Source organism: Octopus bimaculoides, chromosome 6, assembly GCF_046866305.1.
Source record: "Octopus bimaculoides isolate indiv1 chromosome 6, ASM4686630v1, whole genome shotgun sequence".
Taxonomy (NCBI): Eukaryota; Metazoa; Mollusca; class Cephalopoda; order Octopoda; family Octopodidae; genus Octopus; species Octopus bimaculoides.
Window position 1 is genome coordinate 71812343 of NC_142933.1, and position 22248 is coordinate 71834590.

The 22248-nt window shown below is 34.3% G+C and overlaps 1 protein-coding gene across 7 annotated transcripts in view; it reads left to right on the top strand.

Annotated features, from left to right (window-relative positions):
- The window catches only part of LOC106882148 (uncharacterized), a 74919-nt gene that overhangs the window by 46925 nt on the left and 5746 nt on the right, over positions 1–22248 (top strand). For 5 of the 7 annotated variants that reach the window (XM_089354035.1, XM_089354034.1, XM_089354033.1 and 2 more), the window contains exons 11-13: positions 6836–7088; positions 16008–16085; positions 21306–21363. In XM_089354035.1, coding sequence (XP_089210161.1) covers positions 6836–7088; positions 16008–16085; positions 21306–21363 — 389 coding nt within the window. Of the gene's footprint in view, positions 1–6835; positions 7089–15063; positions 15123–16007; positions 16086–21305; positions 21364–22248 lie in introns of all 7 variants that reach the window. The other 2 variants (XR_016242305.1, XR_016242304.1) reach the window with 1 other exon arrangement.

A 22248-nucleotide genomic window follows, 5' to 3' on the forward strand; every position in this document is an offset into this window, starting at 1 on the left:
CGTCTGGTACCGTGGAGAGAAAAGTTTTGTCTTGAAGACCTCCGTATCCATGTCTTGCATGTCTCTCAAATATATAAATATATATATATATATATATAGTTAAACTCTGTCATACCGGCCATGATGAAATACTACAAAGTATTGAAAATATGAAATACCACAAGGTATAGAAAATATTCGCCCTTATATATTTATATATTTAATCGTTTATATTGAACACTCAATATTTCATCTATTCAATAAGACATATTCCATATATTCAATAAGACATTCAATACTTTATTTCATAGTACCATCCATTTTTATTTTATATTATATATTGTATATTATATTATATATTGTATATTCCATATTCTATATCCCACATTGGTTTTGCAGGAATATAAATAAAACATAAAAACAGACAGTGTTGGAACTCTTTTAAACAAAATAATATATTCCTCTATACACAATCATACAAAAAAAACCCCTTTTTTGTATTTATTTTTACTCGCATATATAGATATACATATATATACATGTATGCACATATGTATGTAGATGTATATATATATATTTTGACCGAGACCTTTGGAAATGTGCTACTACTGACCGAGACCTTTGGAAATGTGCTGTGCGTGAGAAGACCCGGCAAGCCAAGTAAGATCGTTGCCAGTGCCCCTGGACTGGTTCTTGTGCGGGTGGCACATGAGATGCACCATTTTGAGCGTGGGCCGTTGCCAGTACTGCCTGACTGGCTCCTGTAGGATTTTCGAGCGAGATCGTTGCCAGTGCCCCTGGACTGGCTTGTGCGGGTGGCACATAAAAGACACCATTTCGAGCGTGGCCGTTTTCGTGCGGGTGACACGTAAAAGCACCCACTACACTCTCTGAGTGGTTGGCGTTAGGAAGGGCATCCAGCTGTAGAAACTCTGCCAAATCAGACTGGAGCCTGGTGTTGCCATCCGGTTTCACCAGTCCTCAGTCAAATCGTCCAACCCATGCTAGCATGGAAAGCGGACGTTAAACGATGATGATGATGATGATGTATGTAGATGCATATATATATGTATGCATATATATATATGAATATGTATGTCTATATATATGTATGTATATATATGTATATATATGTGTATGTGTATATGTATATGTATAGGTATGCATATATGTATGTAATTATATGTATGTATATATATATATATATATATATATATGTATATATATTTATATATGTATGTATATATATATGCATATATATATGTATGTATATATATATGTATATATATATGCATGTATATATGTATATATATATATGTATGTATATATATGTATATGCATGCATATGCATGTATATGTATGTATATATATGTATATATGTATGTATATATATGTATATATGTATGTATATATATATATGTATATGTATATATATGTATATGTATATATATGTATGTGTATATATATGTATATGTATATATGTATGTGTATATATATATGTATATGTATATATATGTATGTGTATATATATATATGTAGTAGTATATGTATTTATGTGTATGTATATATATGTATGTATGTGTATGTATATATATATGTATGTATATGTAAGTATATATTAGTAATATATATATGTATGTATATGTAAGTATATATATATATATGTATGTATATATAAGTATATATATGTATATGTAAGTATATATATATATGTAAGTATATATATATATATATATATATATATATATATGTAAGTATATATATCTATAGTAAGTATATATATATATATATATATATATATATATATGTAAGTATATATATATATATATATATAAGTATATATATATATATATGTAAGTATATATATATATATATATATATATAAGTATATATATATATATATATTATGTAAGTATATATATATATATAAGTATATATATATATATATAAGTATATATATATATATATATAAGTATATATATATATATATGTAATTATATATATATATATATATGTAAGTATATATATATATATATGTAAGTATATATATATATGTAAGTATATATATATATGTAAGTATATATATATATATATGTAAGTATTATATATATATATATGTAAGTATATATATATATATATATATATATATATATATATATATATATATGTAAGTATATGTATATGTAAGTATATATATATGTATATGTAAGTATATATATATGTATATGTAAGTATATATATATGTATATGTAAGTATATATATATGTATATGTAAGTATATATATATGTATATGTAAGTATATATATATATATGTATATGTAAGTATATATATATATGTATATGTAAGTATATATATATGTATATGTAAGTATATATATCTATGTGTAAGTATATATATATATATATATATATATGTAAGTATATATATATATATATGTAAGTATATATATATATATAAGTATATATATATATATATATATATATGTAAGTATATATATATATATATGTAAGTATATATATATATATATGTAAGTATATATATATATATATGTAAGTATATATATATATATATATATGTAAGTATATATATATATATATATGTAAGTATATATATATATATATATATATGTAAGTATATATATGTAAGTATATATATATGTAAGTATATATATATATATATGTAAGTATATATATATATATATATGTAAGTATATATATATATATATATGTAAGTATATATATATATATATATGTAAGTATATATATATATATATGTAAGTATATATATGTAAGTATACAAGAAATGAGGGCAGGGAATCGTCAATTAATAATAGAATTAACAATTAACAATTTTGCCAAGTAGTTCAGTATGAAATAAACCTTTACCGGTAAGACCATTTATCATCATAAATATAAGGGATTAGCAATTGAGTTGCTTCTCCAACATACTGAAAATTCAGAAACAGCAGTCAAAGAACTACTGATTCTAGACTACAAATTTTTCTCTAAAATGGATGGCGATATTTATGGCACACATAGAACAAAAAACCGGAGGGAAAAGCACAAACAAAACAAGCCTTTAGTTAATTGGGTACGAATCGTTTCATGGTTAAGCAAACGAAAACTTCACTATTCCAATCTTCAGCCCAAATATTCTGATAAATTTGTAAGTGTCTCTAAAAAAATTCACGGTAATCCTTGGCCATGCGACACCAAAAATCAACGATAAGAAAGGCACTTACGAATTCATCGGCTAGCGAGTTCAGGCATCCCACCCCAAAGAAATCCACTCCATGTGCGCCACAAATAGTCCCGTATGAAAAAAGTTCCGTGTGGAAGGATTACGGTTTAACTATCCAACTTAGAGATATCAAATATAAAATATACAAGAAATGAGGGCAGGGAATCGTCAATTAATAATTGGAGAAGCAACTCAATTGCTAATCCCTTATATTTATGATGATATATGTAAGTATATATATATATATATATATCAAATGTTGATGTGATATATCTCGACTTTGCAAAAGCCTTTGACAAAGTTGATCATGGCTTGATATGTCACAAGCTGCGAAACCTTGGCATAGCTGGTAAATTAGGAGAGTGGATGCATGACTTCCTGAATGGTAGAAGTCAGACAGTTGCAGCCAATGGAGAACTATCTAGGGAAACAGAAATATTGAGCGGTGTTCCACAGGGAACTGTTCTGGTGCTACTACTGTTCATAGTGGCCCTTCTGGACATGCCCACGGTCACTCGGAGAGCCACTGTCACTAGCTATGCTGATGACACAAAGATATCTCAGGCAATAAAGAATCCTGATGATATTGTAAGCCTGCAGAATGACCTAAATGCAATATATGAGTGGGCAGAGCAAAATAATATGCAGTTCAATGCAAAAAAATTTCAAGTACTGCGCTACAAGACCACAAGTACCTCCCAACTGGCATACACAGGGCCTGGAGGAACTGCAATCCCAGAACCACAAACAGTGAGAGATCTGGGCATCAACATGTGTAGTGATGCATCATTTCACATGCACATTGTCAAGTTGACAGCAAGGTGCAGACAACTGGCGGGGTGGATACTGAGGACTTTCCGTACAAGGGATCAAAAAGTCATGTTGATTCTATGGAAGACATTTGTTCTGAGCCGCCTAGACTATTGCTCTCAGTTGTGATCACCACACAGTGTTAAGCGGACAGCAGAACTCGAGGCAATTCAGCGGCACTATACAAAAAAGATCGCCACAGTCCAACAGATGAACTACAGGGAGCGACTGAAGGCACTAGGTCTCTACTCTCTGGAGCGCAGGCGGGAGAGGTATGTAATAATATACATATGGAAAATACTGGAAGGACTGGTGCCAAACTTTGGTATCAAGTACTACAGGAATGCCCGCACGGGTCGCCACTGCATGGTGCCAAAAGTACCGTCCACTGCATCTCACATAAGAACGAGATACTGCAGCAGCTTCGGTTTCAGAGGACCTCAGCTCTTCAATGCCCTGCCAAAACATTTGAGAGACATGCAAGACATGGATGCGGAGGTCTTCAAGACAAAACTTGACGCTTTCCTCTCCACGATACCAGACGAACCAATGGCTCGTAATGAGACGCAGTTTAGGGCAGCTGTGTCAAATTCTCTTATACACCAGATGTGCCATCAAAACTCTTGATTGGACCATGTCAGGTGGGGGAGAAGAGCCATGCAAGGAACGTGAAAATCACGGTGGTGCACCAGCATGACCGCAGCCACTTGGCTGAAACACATAAATAAATAAATAAATAAATAAAATATATATATATGTAAGTATATATATATGTATATATATGTAAGTATATATATATGTATATATATGTAAGTATATATATGTATATGTATATATATGTCTGTCTATATATATGTATCTTTTTATATGTATATATATATATGTATGTATGTATGTATGTATGTATGTATGTATGTATATGTTTATGGAAAAATATGGATAAGTTCTATTTTTACTTTGCTAAATGATTTTCTACTATTTGCAAATAATATGTATTCTTGTTTCTTGTATTCTTGTTTCTTGTATTCATTTGGTTTTTTTTAAAGATTATTTTTAATAGATAACTTATTTAACACTAAATTATTTAGAAGTTAGAGTATCATTTCAACATAATATAAGACTTCGATTTGAATAGCGTTGATATATTTTCGATTATTTTTGATTAATAATATTTGATTAATAATTAGTCTTTATTGATTATAATATCGTTAAAGGTTTTTTTTTTATTAAAACTTAGTATATATAAAGTTTAATCTGTTATTTTTAATAATTTTTTTCATTATTAATTTTTTCATTCAAAATTTTTTCATTCATATATTTATTTTTATTTCTATGTTTGTAGAAATAAGTATTCTTGTATTTTTGTATTATTCAATTGATTTTTAATGATAATTAAATAAACGTTTTTTGTTTTAAATAGTCTAGCTTTAACTATTACACCGGTTAAATATGTACTATTATCTTTATTATTATTTTAACCTTAAACTTCATTCAATTTATATTTAAAACGATAATAATTTATGTAAGCTGGTTTTTGTATATAATATGCATGTTAGTATATATTATAATGGACGTAGGGATGATTATGGAATGTTTATTATTTTGATATTTTTAATAATTATTCTATATTTATAAAATAAGTATTTTATATAAATTCATTTGGTACTTATTGTTGGTTGATATATATATTTATTTATTATAATTATTGTTCTATTTAAGACCTGACGATTAGCTGTATTTTTGAATAGAATTTATTCTTGATAATTTTAATTGATTTTAATCGATTTAAATTTCCTTTCTATTTGAAAATTAGTTATGAAACACGTGTAGTCATTTTATTATCTTTATCTTATGATATTTACTTTGTATTATATTATACTGATTTATTGTGCTTTTAATTTTTCTAGATGTGATAGTGGATTTTGATCGATGAGTTCATGAAACTTGGTTCTTTTCCCTAAAACTATATATATATATATATATATATATATATATATATATAAATTCAAAATAGGATAAAAATCTTTTACAAGAATTATATCAGGAAGCTAGTGTGTAAAAAAATTCATAAGGGAAATTTCTATTCCCAAGAATATAATTATTCGTTTATATTTACATAAGGGCATTACTACAGAATAATGCCACACACCAGACTTCCCAAATAAACACATTTTAGTACCGAATGTGAGAAAAAGCAACCCTCAAAAGAAACCAACCTTTTTAAAAAAAAAAAACTCAACTATGTATTGACCGATTTCATGATTACCAGAATGAAATCTAGTTTCCACTCGTCAGCATAGTATAGTACCAATATATATAAATAAACAAAATCCCCACCTTACCAAAACGAACACCTTATGTATCCGACAAAGCAAAGGGAATGATGTTTATCTCTATACATCTCTGCAAAAAAAGTGGGAAATATATATATATATATATATATATATATATATATGCATATTTATGCATATTTATGTATATATATATATGCATATTTATGCATATTTATGTATATATATATGCATATTTATGCATATGTATATATATGCATATTTATGCATATGTATATACATGCATACTTATGCATATGTATATATATGCATATTTATGCATATGTATATATATATGTATGTTTATGCTTATGTTTATATATATATAAATATATATGTATGTATGTGTGTGTGTGCATATGTATGTGTGTGTATATGTGGGAGTATATGTGTGTATAAATATATGCATTAGAATAGTTGTTTAATGATAATATTTTTTTTTGTTTTCATGTGACTGGATTCTCTTCCCTTTAGCACCCTAGCTGCAGACGGTTGTCCATTAAATGATGAAAATGCCATGTATGGCTCTATGTTGTCCCTTTTGTCAAAGCAAAGTGGGAAGAACAGCATCAAGCCAGCATTTGTTCCAAAGCCAAGTCTGCCCGAATGTTCTACTTGTATCGGAGATGAATGTGACTTGATTCTCTATGTGCAGAATAACTCTGAGAGTTCTTCTATGTTACTGATGGAGCCTTCTGTTTGTAACATGGAGATGATACAGACATTGGTAAGTACTGTTGTTTTCATGTACGAAAAACTAAGGTGTGTTTATCATGAATTTTTAGATGTGTCATTGTCACATTTATAAATTAACTCTGTACAGGGTTGTTTTCTATCAGCTGTGTCAGTGTGTATACATGTAGGATTCAAAGAGATTGATTAATACTGAAATGTGAGTGTATCTTGTCTAATTACTGAGACCCATACACTGTTTTTAAGAAAGCAAAAACATCACATGTGATCATTGATCATTGTAGTAGGAATCAATAATTGCAATGAATAAACAGGAATAACTAACTGAAATAAAAATGTAAAAATGGACTGTGACATAAAATATTATATTGTATGATAAATTGATGAGGAGTGTGCAGGAGATATATGTTAGCTTCTAGAACAGTGATGCTAAAGTATAGATAGTTAGGATTATCAAGCTGATAGAATACTGGACAGTCAACTGTGGCATTTATGCTTGCTCTCTTGTGAGTGGAATAGCACTGTGACTCTGACCAAGGCACCAGATACCCAAATGGTCCACTTCTTAATTACTTAAACTCTTCACTTATTGACTCGACTTTCTCCCTTGTTCTTGACATTGGGCTGTCATTTTTGCCTCTTTCCAGTTCAAGCCCTGCTTCAGTATCCCCACCTCCAGCTAGTTTTGGGGTGTCCCCTCTTACCATGTGGGTTCCAGGTCAAGGACTGAAATATATTTTCCAAAGAGTAATGGAATCCCTCTCCTAGCTCTTGTTGTTCTATCACTTCACTGTTTTCTAGATAGGAGCATTGACTCTAATGAACACCATTTTCTAACCCCCTGAGAAAATGTCCCAATTTTGTCTGGCCTCTATTCTTTGACCTGTCCAGCATGGGAGGCCTTAGCAGGAGCTTGAACTCTAGTGGCATACCTCTCAGGTTCATTGAAACACACAAGGATGTCGCTATCACAGGGACTGGACTATGTGTTAGGTCTAAGGTGTGGTAACACAGTACTAGGTGTGATCATAAAGTATCGTGTCTGGTACTATAAAAAGAAAACTACAATATTAATTCAGCATTCAATCTCTGTTGAAGTAGTCTCCTTCTGAAGACGCACACTTTTCCCAGCATCATTTCCATTGATGGAAGCATTCCTGGAACTCCAGTTTCTGGGATAGCGAGCAGCTGCCTCATTGCATTCTTTTGGATTTTTTCAATGCCTTGAAATCTTGTTCCTTTCAACTGGGATTTGATTTTTGGAAAGATTCTTGACCATAATAATCTTCAAGCCATGTCTTTTTCCATGAACACACACACTCTCTCTCTCTCTCTCTCTGTATATATATATATATATATATATATATATATATATATATATGTTAATTCTCTAAATGAAGTATTAACAGTAACTGCACGATAAAGTGTAGTATATTGCCACTTAAGTGTGGCTGACCCCTAGGGGTGGATGTTACTGTTGCTTTTAGCCCCAGGAGGACATCTCCTCCAGCTGGCTTATCGACACACTACTGTGTCCTGTTTGCCAAGGGAAGTTATCCCTCCCATCATGATTTGTAGCACGAACGGACCCGGGTTTCAGGGTTATTTCCCTTTGTCGACGTTCGATAGCCACTGATCTTTGATGAGAGAGACAAAATCTTGGCAATCTTATATCTACTTTTCCAGTGAAATTCTTCACTGATATCGAAAAGGTGAAAACAAGCAATGTTAATTCTCTAAATGAAGTATTAACAGTAACTGCACGATAAAGTGTAGTATATTGCCACTTAAGTGTGGCTGACCCCTAGGGGTGGATGTTACTGTTGCTTTTAGCCCCAGGAGGACATCTCCTCCAGCTGGCTTATTGATGCACTACTGTGTTCTGTTACCTTGGCAAACAAGACACAGTAGTGTGTCGATAAGCCAGCTGGAGGAGATGTCCTCCTGGGGCTAAAAGCAACAGTAACATCCACCCCTAGGGGTCAGCCACACTTAAGTGGCAATATACTACACTTTATATATATATATATATATATATATATGTATTATTATTATATATGTATTATTATTATATATGTATTATATTTATTATATATTATTATCATTATATTAGTATTTTATTTATTATATATTATTATTATTATTATATTTATTATATATATTATTAAAATTCTTTGTATCATTTGACAGAGTAAGTTATAAAACGTTTCACTTTTATATTGTTTCACTTTTAATAGTTTCACAGTGTGTGTGTGTATATATATATATATATATATGTGTGTGTGTGTGTTCCGTAACTTAGCGGTTCAGCAAAAGTAACTGATAGAATAAGTACCAGGCTTAAAAAATAAGTACTGGAGTTGATTCATTTGACTAAAGATTCAAGGCAGTGCCCCAGCATTGCCAGAGTCTAATGACTGAAACAAGTAAAAGATAAAAGATAAACTATGAAAATATGTATGTAAATATATATATATATATATATATATATATATATATATATATATATATATATACATACACATAAATGCACACACATATGCATACACACATGCACACATATATATACACACATATACATACACATGCATGCTTACACACACACATATACATACATATGTGGATGACAGGTTTATTTAGCCAGAGGGGAAGCAGATAAGGAAAGATTTGCCAATGTTCTGCGCCGTGAGGACCAAAGACTCGAGGTATTTCGTGTTGCAAGACAGTGTAGGAGAGAGAATAGTGATGTTGTAGGAGAGAAATGTGTTCGCATGGATGATGGTACGCTTGCATTAAATGAGGATGCAAAGAAAGAGGTCTGGAGATGCCACTACGATAGATTGCTTAATAAAGAGAATGAATGGGAGAAAGAGAGCCTGCCGTATGTCGACCCAATAGAGGGACCAGCTATCCGAGTTGATAGTACCAGGGTAGATAAGGCAATTAAGAGTATGAAGACCGGGAAAGCCCCCGGCCCATCAGGAATCACTGCAGAGATGCTCAAAATATCTGGCAGTGTTGGCTATAGCCTAGTCACCCGTATTACGAACCAGGTGATACACGAAGGAGTCATACCCTATGACTGGTGTAGCAGCATCATAGTCAACTGCTACAAAGGTAAAGGTGACGCTTTAGATACAAATAATTACAGAGACATCAAGCTGTTAGATCAGGTTATGAAAGTTACAGAGAGGGTCATAGCCCAACTAATTAGGGAGCGAATCAATTTAGATGAGATGCAGTTTGGGTTCGTGCCAGGTAAAAGCACTACTGATGCCTTATTTCTAGTGAGACAGTTGCAGGAGAAATACCTAGCTAAGGATAAACCTCTGTACCTGGCTTTCGTTGACATGGAGAAAGCCTTTGACAGGGTCCCCCGATCCCTTATCTGGTGGTCAATGAGGAAACTTGGGATAGAAAAATGGTTAGTGAGAGCTGTGCGAGCCATGTACAGAGATGCTGCCAGTAAGGTGAGGGTTGGAAATGAGTACAGCAATGAATTCCGGGTAGAGGTAGGGGTCCACCAAGGTTCCGTCCTCAGCTCCCTCTTATTTATCCAGGCAATCACAGAGGAGTTCAAGACAGGTTGCCCCTGGGAGCTCCTCTATGCTGATGACCTTGCCCTAATTGCGGAGTCACTATCAGAACTAGAGAAGTTTCAGGTGTGGAAGCAAGGTCTAGAATTGAAGGGCCTTAGAGTCAACCTAGCTAAAACCAAAATCCTAATAAGTAGGAAGGTAGATAAAACACAAACCCCTTCAGGTAGATGGCCCTGCTCAGTATGTAGAGAAGGAGTAGGTAGTAACTCTATAAGATGTACCCGGTGCAAGCTATGGACACATAAGAGGTGCAGCAACATCAAAGGCAGGTTAACTAGCTAGTTTGTTTTTGTTTGTGGCAGATGTTCAGGTGCAATAAAGACTTTAAACAAACAGGAAACAACTTCTATCTCATTCCAGGGTGAAAAACTAGAGGTAGTCGATAGCTTCCGCTATCTGGGCGACCAAGTTAGTAGTGGGGGTGGGTGCGCTGAAAGTGTAGCTGCTAGAATAAGAATAACCTGGGCAAAGTTTAGAGAGCTCTTACCCCTGCTGGCGACAAAGGGACTCTCACTCAGAGTAAAAGGCAGACTGTATGACGCATGCGTACGAACAGCCATGCTACATGGCAGTGAAACATGGGCTGTAACTGCTGAGGACATACGTAAGCTCGCAAGGAATGAAGCCAGTATGCTCTGTTGGATGTGTAATGTCAATGTGAATACCCGTCAGAGTGTAAGTATCTTGAGAGAAAAGCTGAACATTAGAAGCATCAGTTGTGGTGTGCAAGAGAGACGATTGCGCTGGTGTGGACATGTGGTGAGAATGGATGAGGATAGCTGCGTGAAAAAGTGCCACACCCTAACAGTTGAGGGAACCCGTGGAAGAGGTAGGCCCTGGAAGACCTGGGCTGAGGTGGTGAGGCAAGACCTTCGTACATTGGGCCTCACCGAGGCGATGACTACTGACCGAGACCTTTGGAAATGTGCTGTGCGTGAGAAGACCCGTCAAGCCAAGTAAGATCGTTGCCAGTGCCCCTGGACTGGTTCTTGTGCGGGTGGCACATGAGATGCACCATTTTGAGCATGGCCGTTGCCAGTACCGCCTGACTGGCTCCCGTAGGATTTTCGAGCGAGATCGTTGCCAGTGCCCCTGGACTGGCTTGTGCGGGTGGCACATAAAAGACACCATTTCGAACGTGGCCGTTTTCGTGCGGGTGACACGTAAAAGCACCCACTACACTCTCTGAGTGGTTGGCGTTAGGAAGGGCATCCAGCTGTAGAAACTCTGCCAAATTAAACTGGAGCCTGGTGTTGCCATCCGGTTTCACCAGTCCTCAGTCAAATCGTCCAACCCATGCTAGCATGGAAAGCGGACGTTAAACGATGATGATGATGATGATGATGATAATGCTCATTTATATTCAATTACCTTCATCCAAAATTTCTTTTTATCTTGTGTCTTATTTTAAACCTAAATATTTTCCTATTCTAATTCACTAGTGTTGGCTAACATACCCAGCCTCATTCAAGTTCCTTTTTGTAACAGAATTTCCACTCACCCATATAAATAATTCTGCAACACACTTTGCTTTCAGTTTCATAATTTAAACATTTTCATATAAATACATAATCATATATAACACCATTAGTAATATTAGTACTAACTGGCTGACATTTTATGAACTCTGTGATATGTCTTTGAAGTCTTAAAACATTCTACAGTGTTCTTTTTGATGATTATATGGTGTGCTGACAGAATTGTTAGTGCACCAAACAAAACACTTAGTGGCATTTTGTCTTTGTGTTCTGAGTTTAAATTCCACTGAAGGTGACTTTGCCATTCATCCCTTTGGGATTGTTAAATATCAGTCAGGCACTGGGGTTGATGTAATTGACTAGCTCTCTCAAAATTTCAGGTCTTGTGCCAATAGTAGAAAGGGTTATTATATAGTGGCAAAATCATCAGAGCATTGGCAAAAAGATGTTATATGGTATTTACTTTTTTACTCTCTTTTAGTCTTTTACCTGTTTTAGTCATTTGACGTTGGCCATGCTGGAGCACCGCCTTTAGTCGAGCAAATGGACCCTAGGACTTATTCTTTGTAAGCCTAGTACTTATTCTATCGGTCTCTTTTGCCGAACTGCTAAGTTACGGGGACGTAAACACACCAGCATCGGTTGTCAAGCGATGTTGGGGGGACAAACGCACACACACACACATATATATAATTATGTGTATTTCTTCTATCTTAATGAATAAAAATTCTTCTGATAGAATAAATGGGTTAATAGAAACCAATGTAGCAAAGAACACAAAATAACTGTGGTTTTTAAGGCAGGAACTCCTTGAAATTTTGGGTATTTGAGTATATTTAAGAATTTAAGGATTGGAGAAAACGCATGTTATAATTGCATACTTTATTCCTACATATGTTTCAAAGGATTACAACCTGTGTGATCCATAGGGATCTTTGATATTAAAATTGTAACCTTCTCATCAGGGAAAGCATGGGAATCATCTTAAACGTAAGACATTATGACCGATTATGAAAACAATAGATGGATAAAGTTATGACTTGATTCATTTGAAAAAAACCGTTAGAGAATTGGATGCTGCCAGATAGTGGGTTGGACAACACATACCAATCAATGTGTGAGATCGTACATGCATACATAAATACACATACACAAACACACACATATACATGTATACTGATACACACATACATATATATATATATGTATATACATATACATACATATGTGCACTTGTATATACATACATATATATATATATATACACACACACACACATATATATATACACACACACACACATATATATATACACTCATACGTCCACATTTATACATATGCACATACGTACCCACGCATATACAAATATACACATGTGTGCGTGTCCCCATATACACATATGTATCCATCTACATATACACACATGTATAAATAGAAATAGATTCATGCACATACACATAGCTATACATCTACGCCTATTACCTAATCAAATAAACAGATTTGCATATACATATACATACATGTATACATACGTAAACACACGCATGCGCATACATACATACATGCAAACACACATACACATACATATACATACATAAACACATACACGCATACATACATATATACATACACACACATACATATAGAAATATGTACTTACATACAGAACCTAATAACGCATAGATGTGGTTTTATACAAATACTCAATTATACATGCTTACATATATGTAGATTTGTACACATATACACATATATATACTTACAAACATACATACACCCCTCCACACAAGTATACATGTATACATACATACACACAGATACACTCATCCACACACCTATATACCCATATACACACACACATATATATATATATATACATACATATACATATATATATATATATATATATATATATATACATATACATACATGTACATACACATACATACACATGCACACATACATACATATATACATACACATACATACACATACACATACATATATATATATATATATATATATATACATATACACACATACATACACAGACACACGCATATATATACATATATATATGTATATACACATACATACACATGTGGACACGCACACTCACATAAACTTGTATACAGAATCATATACACACATTTATATTTACACATACACAAACATCTAAATGTTTACTTATATTTAAAAAAAAAAAATAATATTGATAAGAGTCAAATCAAGGGTAAGAGTGAAAATATAAATGATAATGCGTATATGTACACAGAAAAATCAGTTAAAACACCTATTTTATACAAAACCCTAAATATGTATACACAGACACACACACACACACACACACACACACACACACACACACACACATATATATATATATATATATATATATACACACATTATCTCTCACAGATACACGCGTATATATAAAAACACCCATACCGGTATGTTCATACGTACATAAATTTAGTATGTTATGGTTGTTACAATGATTTATCAAGATTTAAAATATACTCTAATTAAGGTTAATAAATTACGAAGGTATAGATAAATAATCAAAATCGTAAGTAATTTTAATCTACTAACCTTTGAGGGAAAAACTAATATGTTTTATTAGAACTATTTTAAGTATTTACTTATTACGGGTAAATATGATAGCGTTTTATAAAAACCTTTATTTTTATTTGAATGCAGAATATGTATGTTTTTGCCAATGTTTGCATTTGTAAGAATGTTCTATGAAATTATTAACCAGACAATTCTTTGAAATTCTGTTACACATAGATCACAGAATTTTCCACCCTTTTCATATGGCTTAGAAATAGAAAGAATAAGCCAGTCTAGTTTAAATTTAATGTTATTATCTTTAAGATCCCAAATTAGTTTGCTTAGGCTTGTGGTATTACGTTTGCTTCTCTCTCTAAAGGATGAAAAATGGTTAGAAATTCTAGTGGATAAAGGTGTAGAGGAAGAACCTACGTAAAAGTAAGTATTTTTGGGAGTACTAACTTGACATTGGTAGATAGTGTTTCTGAGTCTCACATTTTCACTTAAAAAACTAATTCTTTTGGAATTGACTTCTGAAATAATGATTTTGTTGTTATGACTATTACTATTATGTGTCGTGTTATTAATATTGTTCCCTATATTATTATTATTAGTGTTATTATTGTTATTTTGGTAAGAGTTAATAACGTTTGGTTCAATGATATTACTGTTTGAACTCTCTAGTGGATGCAAAAGCCTCATATTGTGTGCAGATATTATCTGTGAAATGTTCTTCATGTTAGAGAAACCGAATCTAACCGTGTGTGTATTTATGACTTGGGAGTAATGAGAGTGTTTAAGAAAGTTCTTATTTATAGCGTTTTGGAACTGGGATACCAAGTTTGATTTTACATTTTTACTGTGAGGAAGAGCTACCCAGACATATTTATTAGGTTCTGGTTTAGAATGTTTTCCGGTATTGTTTATAAATAGTCTTTTATATATATATATATATATATATATATATATATATACGATGGGCTTCTTTCAGTTTCCGTCTACCAAATCCTCTCACAAGGCTTTGGTTGGCCCGAGGCTATAGTAGAAGACAATTGCCCAAGGTGCCATGCAGTGGGAATGAAGCTGGAACCATGTGGTTGGTAAGCAAGCTACTTACCACACAACCACTCCTGCTTGTTACAATTCTTTACATTCTGAGTTCAAATTTTGCTGTAGTTGACTTAGCCTTTCCTCTTAGTTGACTAAATAAAATAAAGTACCAGTTAAATAGTCAAACTATCGATTAACCACCTACCCTAAATTTCAAACTTTGTTCCAGTGCAAAAAACAATTATCATATCTTTTTTTTTTGTTTTATTTCAGTGGAAGATTATCCTTCCAAAGCTTGGAAACTTGGATTACCATTTTAAGAAAATGGATCAACATCCTAAAGCAGAATCTGTAAGCACTAAACCTTTTTTCTATTATTATATATTTTCACAAGCTAATAAAAGTTCCATTATTTATTCAGTGTTATTGTTACTTGCAGTAGATAACTGTATAAACCATGTGGTTAGGAAGCAAGCTTCTTACCACACACTTACACCTGCACCTAATTCAAACCGAACACATCATGTCCAAATGTTCTTACTGTTTGTGTTGAAACCAGCCAGATCCAGCCTATCACACTCACCCTACAATGTCATTCTAAAAGTAAACAATTGCATCATCAAAATCTCAGAGCAACAAGATAGTGCAGAATCGATTTAAAAGAAAGTGAATAAATAAACATATTTGACTAAGTTATCTGAATGCTTATGAAGATGCACGGCTCGGTGGTTAGAACGTCGGGCTCACAATCATTAGGTAGTGAGTTTGATTCCTGGACTGGGCTGTGTGTTGTGTCCTTGAGCAAGACACTTTATTTCACATTGCTCCAGTTCACTCAGCTGTAGGAAGGAGTTGCTACGTCACTGGTGCCAAGCTGTATCAGTATTTGCCTTTCCTTTGAATAAAATTGATGGCATACAGGGGAGAGGCTGGTGTGCATGAGTGACTGCTGATCTTCCATAAACAACTTTGCCTGGACTTGTGTCTCAGAGGGGAACTTTCTAGGTATAATCCCATGGTCATTCATGACCGAAGATGGACTTTACCCTTTTACCAGAATGCTGAAGGATTAACCTTTTAGCATTCATATTACTCTATTAAATGTAACGCTTTCTCATTCACAGTTTTGAATTAAACGTGCATTACCTTTTAGCTTTGAGATTTTGATGTGGTGACTGTTTATTCTTAGAATGACATTATGACCATAGGATTGCACTCAGAAAGTTTCCCTCTTAGGCAAGGTTGTTTATGGAAGACCAGCAGTCGCCCGTGCATACCAGCCTCCTCTCTACACACCACCCATGTTATCCAAGGGAAAGGCAAAGGCTGATACAGCTTGGCACTTGTGACGTCGCAACTCATTTCTACAGCTGAGTCAACTGGAGCAACGTGAAATAAAGTATCTTGCTCAAGAACATTATGTACAGCTCAGTCTGGGAATTGAACTCACAAGCTCATGACCGTAAGCTTGACACTCTAACCACTAAGCCATGCACCTTCATTAAAGGGTTAAACAAAAAGAAATTAAGATAAATTTTCTAAAATGTCGCTAAGCCACAAACTAGAGTTAATTCAGTTGACCCTAGGACATACCTGTTACTTAATCTATTTATTACAGAATGATGGAAGTTAAAGATGGTCCTCAATAGTTTAGAATTTGTAATATACTGTGTTCATCATCATCTAGTGTTTTAAATCCAGGTTTTGTTCCCGTTAATGGGCGTAGCCAGATCTACCTCAATGCCATAGCAACTGAGGCAGGCAGGTGCAGCCCACCCCAACCTTTGGGCTGGCTGGTGCCCATTCTCCCTTCTATCATGAAGCATTTTTGGAGTTGGATTTTATACGGGGAGCCTTCTCTTGCTTACCCCCAACCTCAGTTTCTAGTGGTTCCAAGACCAAGGCCTCTACCATGATTTTTAAGAAATGTGGTGAAAAACTAGCTCAGGAAGGCAGGGACACTACTCCCTGAGACCCCTTTCATAGCCCCACTATCTGTGTTGAAAATGTATATATACGTCCCTATATATATAAAGTCTAGTGCTCTACTATTTCTGCTGTTCAACTGCCATTGTTCCTTTCTAGGGACAGCATAATTTTCTGTGAGGTTATGTGAAGAATATATGATTGAATTGTGTACTTTATGCTATTTATGTTCTGAAGGGATTCCTCTGAAAAGGAATCATGGCAATATTTTATCTCTAAGCATTAAACTATTTAGATATTTCTCTGTGTATTTTGGATTTAGAATAGGTACAGTGTTTCCTTTTGTGTTGTAAAAGTCAGAAGATTTGGCAACAAGAAGGGAATCCAGCTATAAAACATTGCCTCTGAAAACCCATCCATCTTGTACCAGAATGGGAAGATAGTTATAAAATGTTGATGTAGTCATCATTGTCATTGAAGGCATACGAGGAGCAGGAGGAGTTATTTAGCTGGTTATAGTAAAACATTGTTGCTATCATTCTATTGTTACAGTTTTTATAAGGCTTAACCCATTAACATTTAGACCAGCCATATCAGGCCAAATATTCTATCTGTTTTATCTTAAAACTGGCTAGATCTGGCCTATCAGACCTACCCTATTATGTCATTCTAAAAATAAACAATCACATCATCAAAATCTTGAAGATATAAGATAATGCATGATTAATTGAAAGCAACGGGAATAAATAAGCATTACATATTACAGAATAATCTGAATGCTAAAGGGTTAACATATGGATGAAGGCACCGCTGATTGGTAAAACATTTCACTTGACAATTATGTCCTTGAACAAGACATTTTATTTCATGTTGATCCAGTCCACTCTGCTGGCAAAAATGGGTTGTACCTGTAATTGAAGGAACCAGCCTTGTCACATTCTATATCACTCTGAATTTCTCTGATAACTGCGTTAAGGGTCCATATATCTGTGGAGGGCCTCAGCCACTTGCACATTAATTTCATGAGCAGGCTGTTCTGTTGATCGCTCATCATTGTAATTGACAGAGTGCCAGTTTAGTTATCTACACTTATGTATCCATCAATCTAGCTATGTATCTGTATCTATATGGTAGTCTTCCATACTGTTTCTATTTACTAATTCTACTAACATTAATCAGCCTGACCCTATAGAAGAATATTCTTTCTCAAGGTGCTACACTATGGGACAGAACCTGAGAAAGTATGGTTGCAAAGTGACCCTCCTAACCATATGGCCATGTATATATTATTATTTTACTTAATACAGACACTGTTTCACTCCATGCCAGCATAGAAGGCTGGTGTTTGATGATGATGATGATGATGATTTCATTTAAGTATATGCACTCTTTCATTTACTAAAGCATTTAGGAGAAGGATGAACACAATCTATTGACTAAGTCAATAGAGCTAATCATTTGTTGACAGTTATGTCAGGTTAGATAAAAGCAAAAATGTAGGTTAAATGTTTCTTATCAAAACCTAGGGAAAATAATAATATTTCAATATTGATTTCAACTTTTGGTTTCAAATTTTGGTGTTCAACTGGTACTTATTTTATCGACCCTAAAAAGATGAAAGGCAAAGTTGACTTCAGCAGAATTTGAACTCAGAACGTAAAGATGGATGAAATGCCCACTAAGCATTTTGATCGGCATGCTAATGATTATGCCAACTTGCTGCATTACGTAGGAATTATAATATTGGTTTCAAATTTTGGCACAAGGCCAGTAATTTCGGGGTAGAGAATAAGTTAATTGCATCAACTCTTGTGCTCAACTGGGTTGACCTCAGCAGAATTTGAACCCAGAATGTAAAGATGGATGAAATGCCCACTAAGCATTTTGCCCGGCATGCTAATGATTCTGCCAGCTTGCTATTTCACTATTATAGTATATAATATATTCTCTGATACTACCTGACATGTTATCATTTGATCTATGATCAAAAACATTTAAACCTTGATCATCCTGTCTTTTTGGGGATGTGCTGTCCTATGTTCACCTTCTTTTACCTCGAGAGTTTACTCTGGCATTCTTACTACTCCCATCATTATCTTCCTTCCAGCTATTTGCATATAGTGCAGGGTAGCTATACATCTCTTCTGTAGTAGGACATCTGGGCTTGTCCCTTTATTATACTTCAGCCTCTTACAAGGTAGCATAAATCTGCCTTCCCCTCTCAAATACCAACCTCACTCAGTTGAGTGGAAGATTGGGCTTTTTCAGGTTCTTCTACTTTGCAAAGAACTTGGTGACCTTACTAGTGATAGTGGCATTAAAACAACACCCAGTACACACTGTAAAACGGTTGCTATTAAGAAAGGAATTCAGCTGTAAAAACTATACTAAATTTAACATTGAAGCTCAACACAGCTCTGTAGTTCACTGTAAAAATTGTTCCAAGAAGCCAGGGAACATGGGAAGAGAGAGAGAAAGAGAGAGAGAGAAGATTGATCCAGTATTTAGCTGGTACTTTGTGTTGATCAAGGAAAGCTGAGTAGATCCCACTGAAATTTAAATTCAAAATGCCACAATATCTTCATCATTATTTTAATGCCTGCTTTTTCATACTTGCATAGATCAGATGGAATTCATTGAGGCAAATTTTCTATGGCCTGATGCCATTCCCTGCCTATTGCCCACCGATATATATGTTTCTAAGCAAGGAAATTATTGGAAGATAAGAATTGGACAACCCCCAGCTGTATGATAGTGATATTCATTTACAATTATTATAGAATGTTAAGACAACACACAAACGCAAGTTTGCTTGCTCCCTCACTCACCCCCTCATTCACTCATTCACTCACTCACTCACTCACCCACCATTGTCGAGATCAAGAGTGAATCACAGAAGATCCTCAATTTCCTTATGGAAAATGACTACCAGGCCAGATTCCAGAAATGGCAGGAACACTGGGACGGGTGTATTACTGCGCAGGATGACTATTTTGAAGGAAATGATGTTAAAACTTGGGTAAATAAGTTATTCTTTTATTAAAAATAACTAGTTCAGGAACTTCTTGATGCCACCACATATTTTTCCCCACTGGATGGGACACCGGTCAGTCGCAGGGTTACTCATTTTTGCTAGCTGAGTGAACTGGAGTAATGGGAAATGAAGTGTTTTGCTCTAGAACAGTCGTTCCCAAAGTGGACCGTATTACCCCACTGGGAGCAGTGAAATTATCCAGTGGGTATTGAAGAAAAGTGGGATGATAACAGGGTGGCCAAAATGGGATGATAGATGTAAATAAAACTATTAATATGTTAATTAGGTTTAAGTTTTATTTGTGAAATACAGTTGTGTTGAATTTGCTGCAGAAAGTGGTCTATATTTGTGGTGGGAAGGTTGCTAGGAATGTGACCTGGGTGCCAAGCGGGTGGCAGTCTGAGAAGTCTGAGAACCTCTTCTCTAGAATATAATATATTGCCCCCATCCAGGAACTGAAACCACAATCTTATGATCATGAGTGCAACACCGCAATCACTAAGCCATGTGCCTCCACATCCATACTATACTAAACTATATTATAATGTACCACCATTAAATATTACTGTTCTATGTTATAATATGCCACCGATGCTCTTTAATTTCCATAGCTCCGAAAACAAGTTATGAACAGCATTGTCCTCGATAATGTCCAGCAACAGCTTACAGGTAAAACTTTTGTTTATCAGCTGAATTTTAATTGTAGATTGTATTCATACTGGTACATTTGTTATTAATTACCTTGAAGTGTTATTGAAGTGTTATATAGGTGCAGGAGTGGCTGTGTGGTAAGTAGCTTGCTTACCAACCACATGGTTCCGGGTTCATTCCCACTGCATGGCACTCTGGACAAGTGTCTTCTACTATAGCCTTGGGCCGACCAAAACCTTGCGAGTGGATTTGGTAGACGGAAACTGAAAGAAACTCGTCGTATATATATATATATATATATATATATATATATGTATGTGTGTATGTGTTTGTGTGTCTGTGTTGTTTGTCCCCCCAACATTGCTTGTCAACCGATGCTGGTGTGTTTACATCCCCGTAACTTAGCGGTTTGGCAAAAGAGACCGATAGAATAAGTACTAGGCTTCAAAAGAATAAGTCCTGTGATCGATTTGCTCGACTAAAGGTGGTGCTCCAGCATGGCCACAGTCAAAAGACTGAAAACAAGTAAAAGAGTAAAAGAGTGTCATAGCACATGTTGTGAAGATATATCCAGCTAATGACAGCTTGAGGACAATTACATCAAACTGATTCTGATGATGATGATATTGTTGATGATGATGAGAAATATTCATGCAACTATTGGAAAAAAAAAGTCTTTAAGGTGCAGTTGTAGCTATGTAGTAAGAAGTCTGCTTCCCAACTGCATAGTTTGGGGTTCAGTCCCACTGTGTGGAACCTTGGAGAAGTGTCTTCTACTATAGCCTCAAGCCGACCAAAGTTTTGTAAGTAGATTTGGTTGATGGAAACTGAAAGAAGCCTCTTGTAGAGATATGTGTGTGCTTTTGTCTGTCTGTCCCCTACCACTGCTTGACAACCCGTATT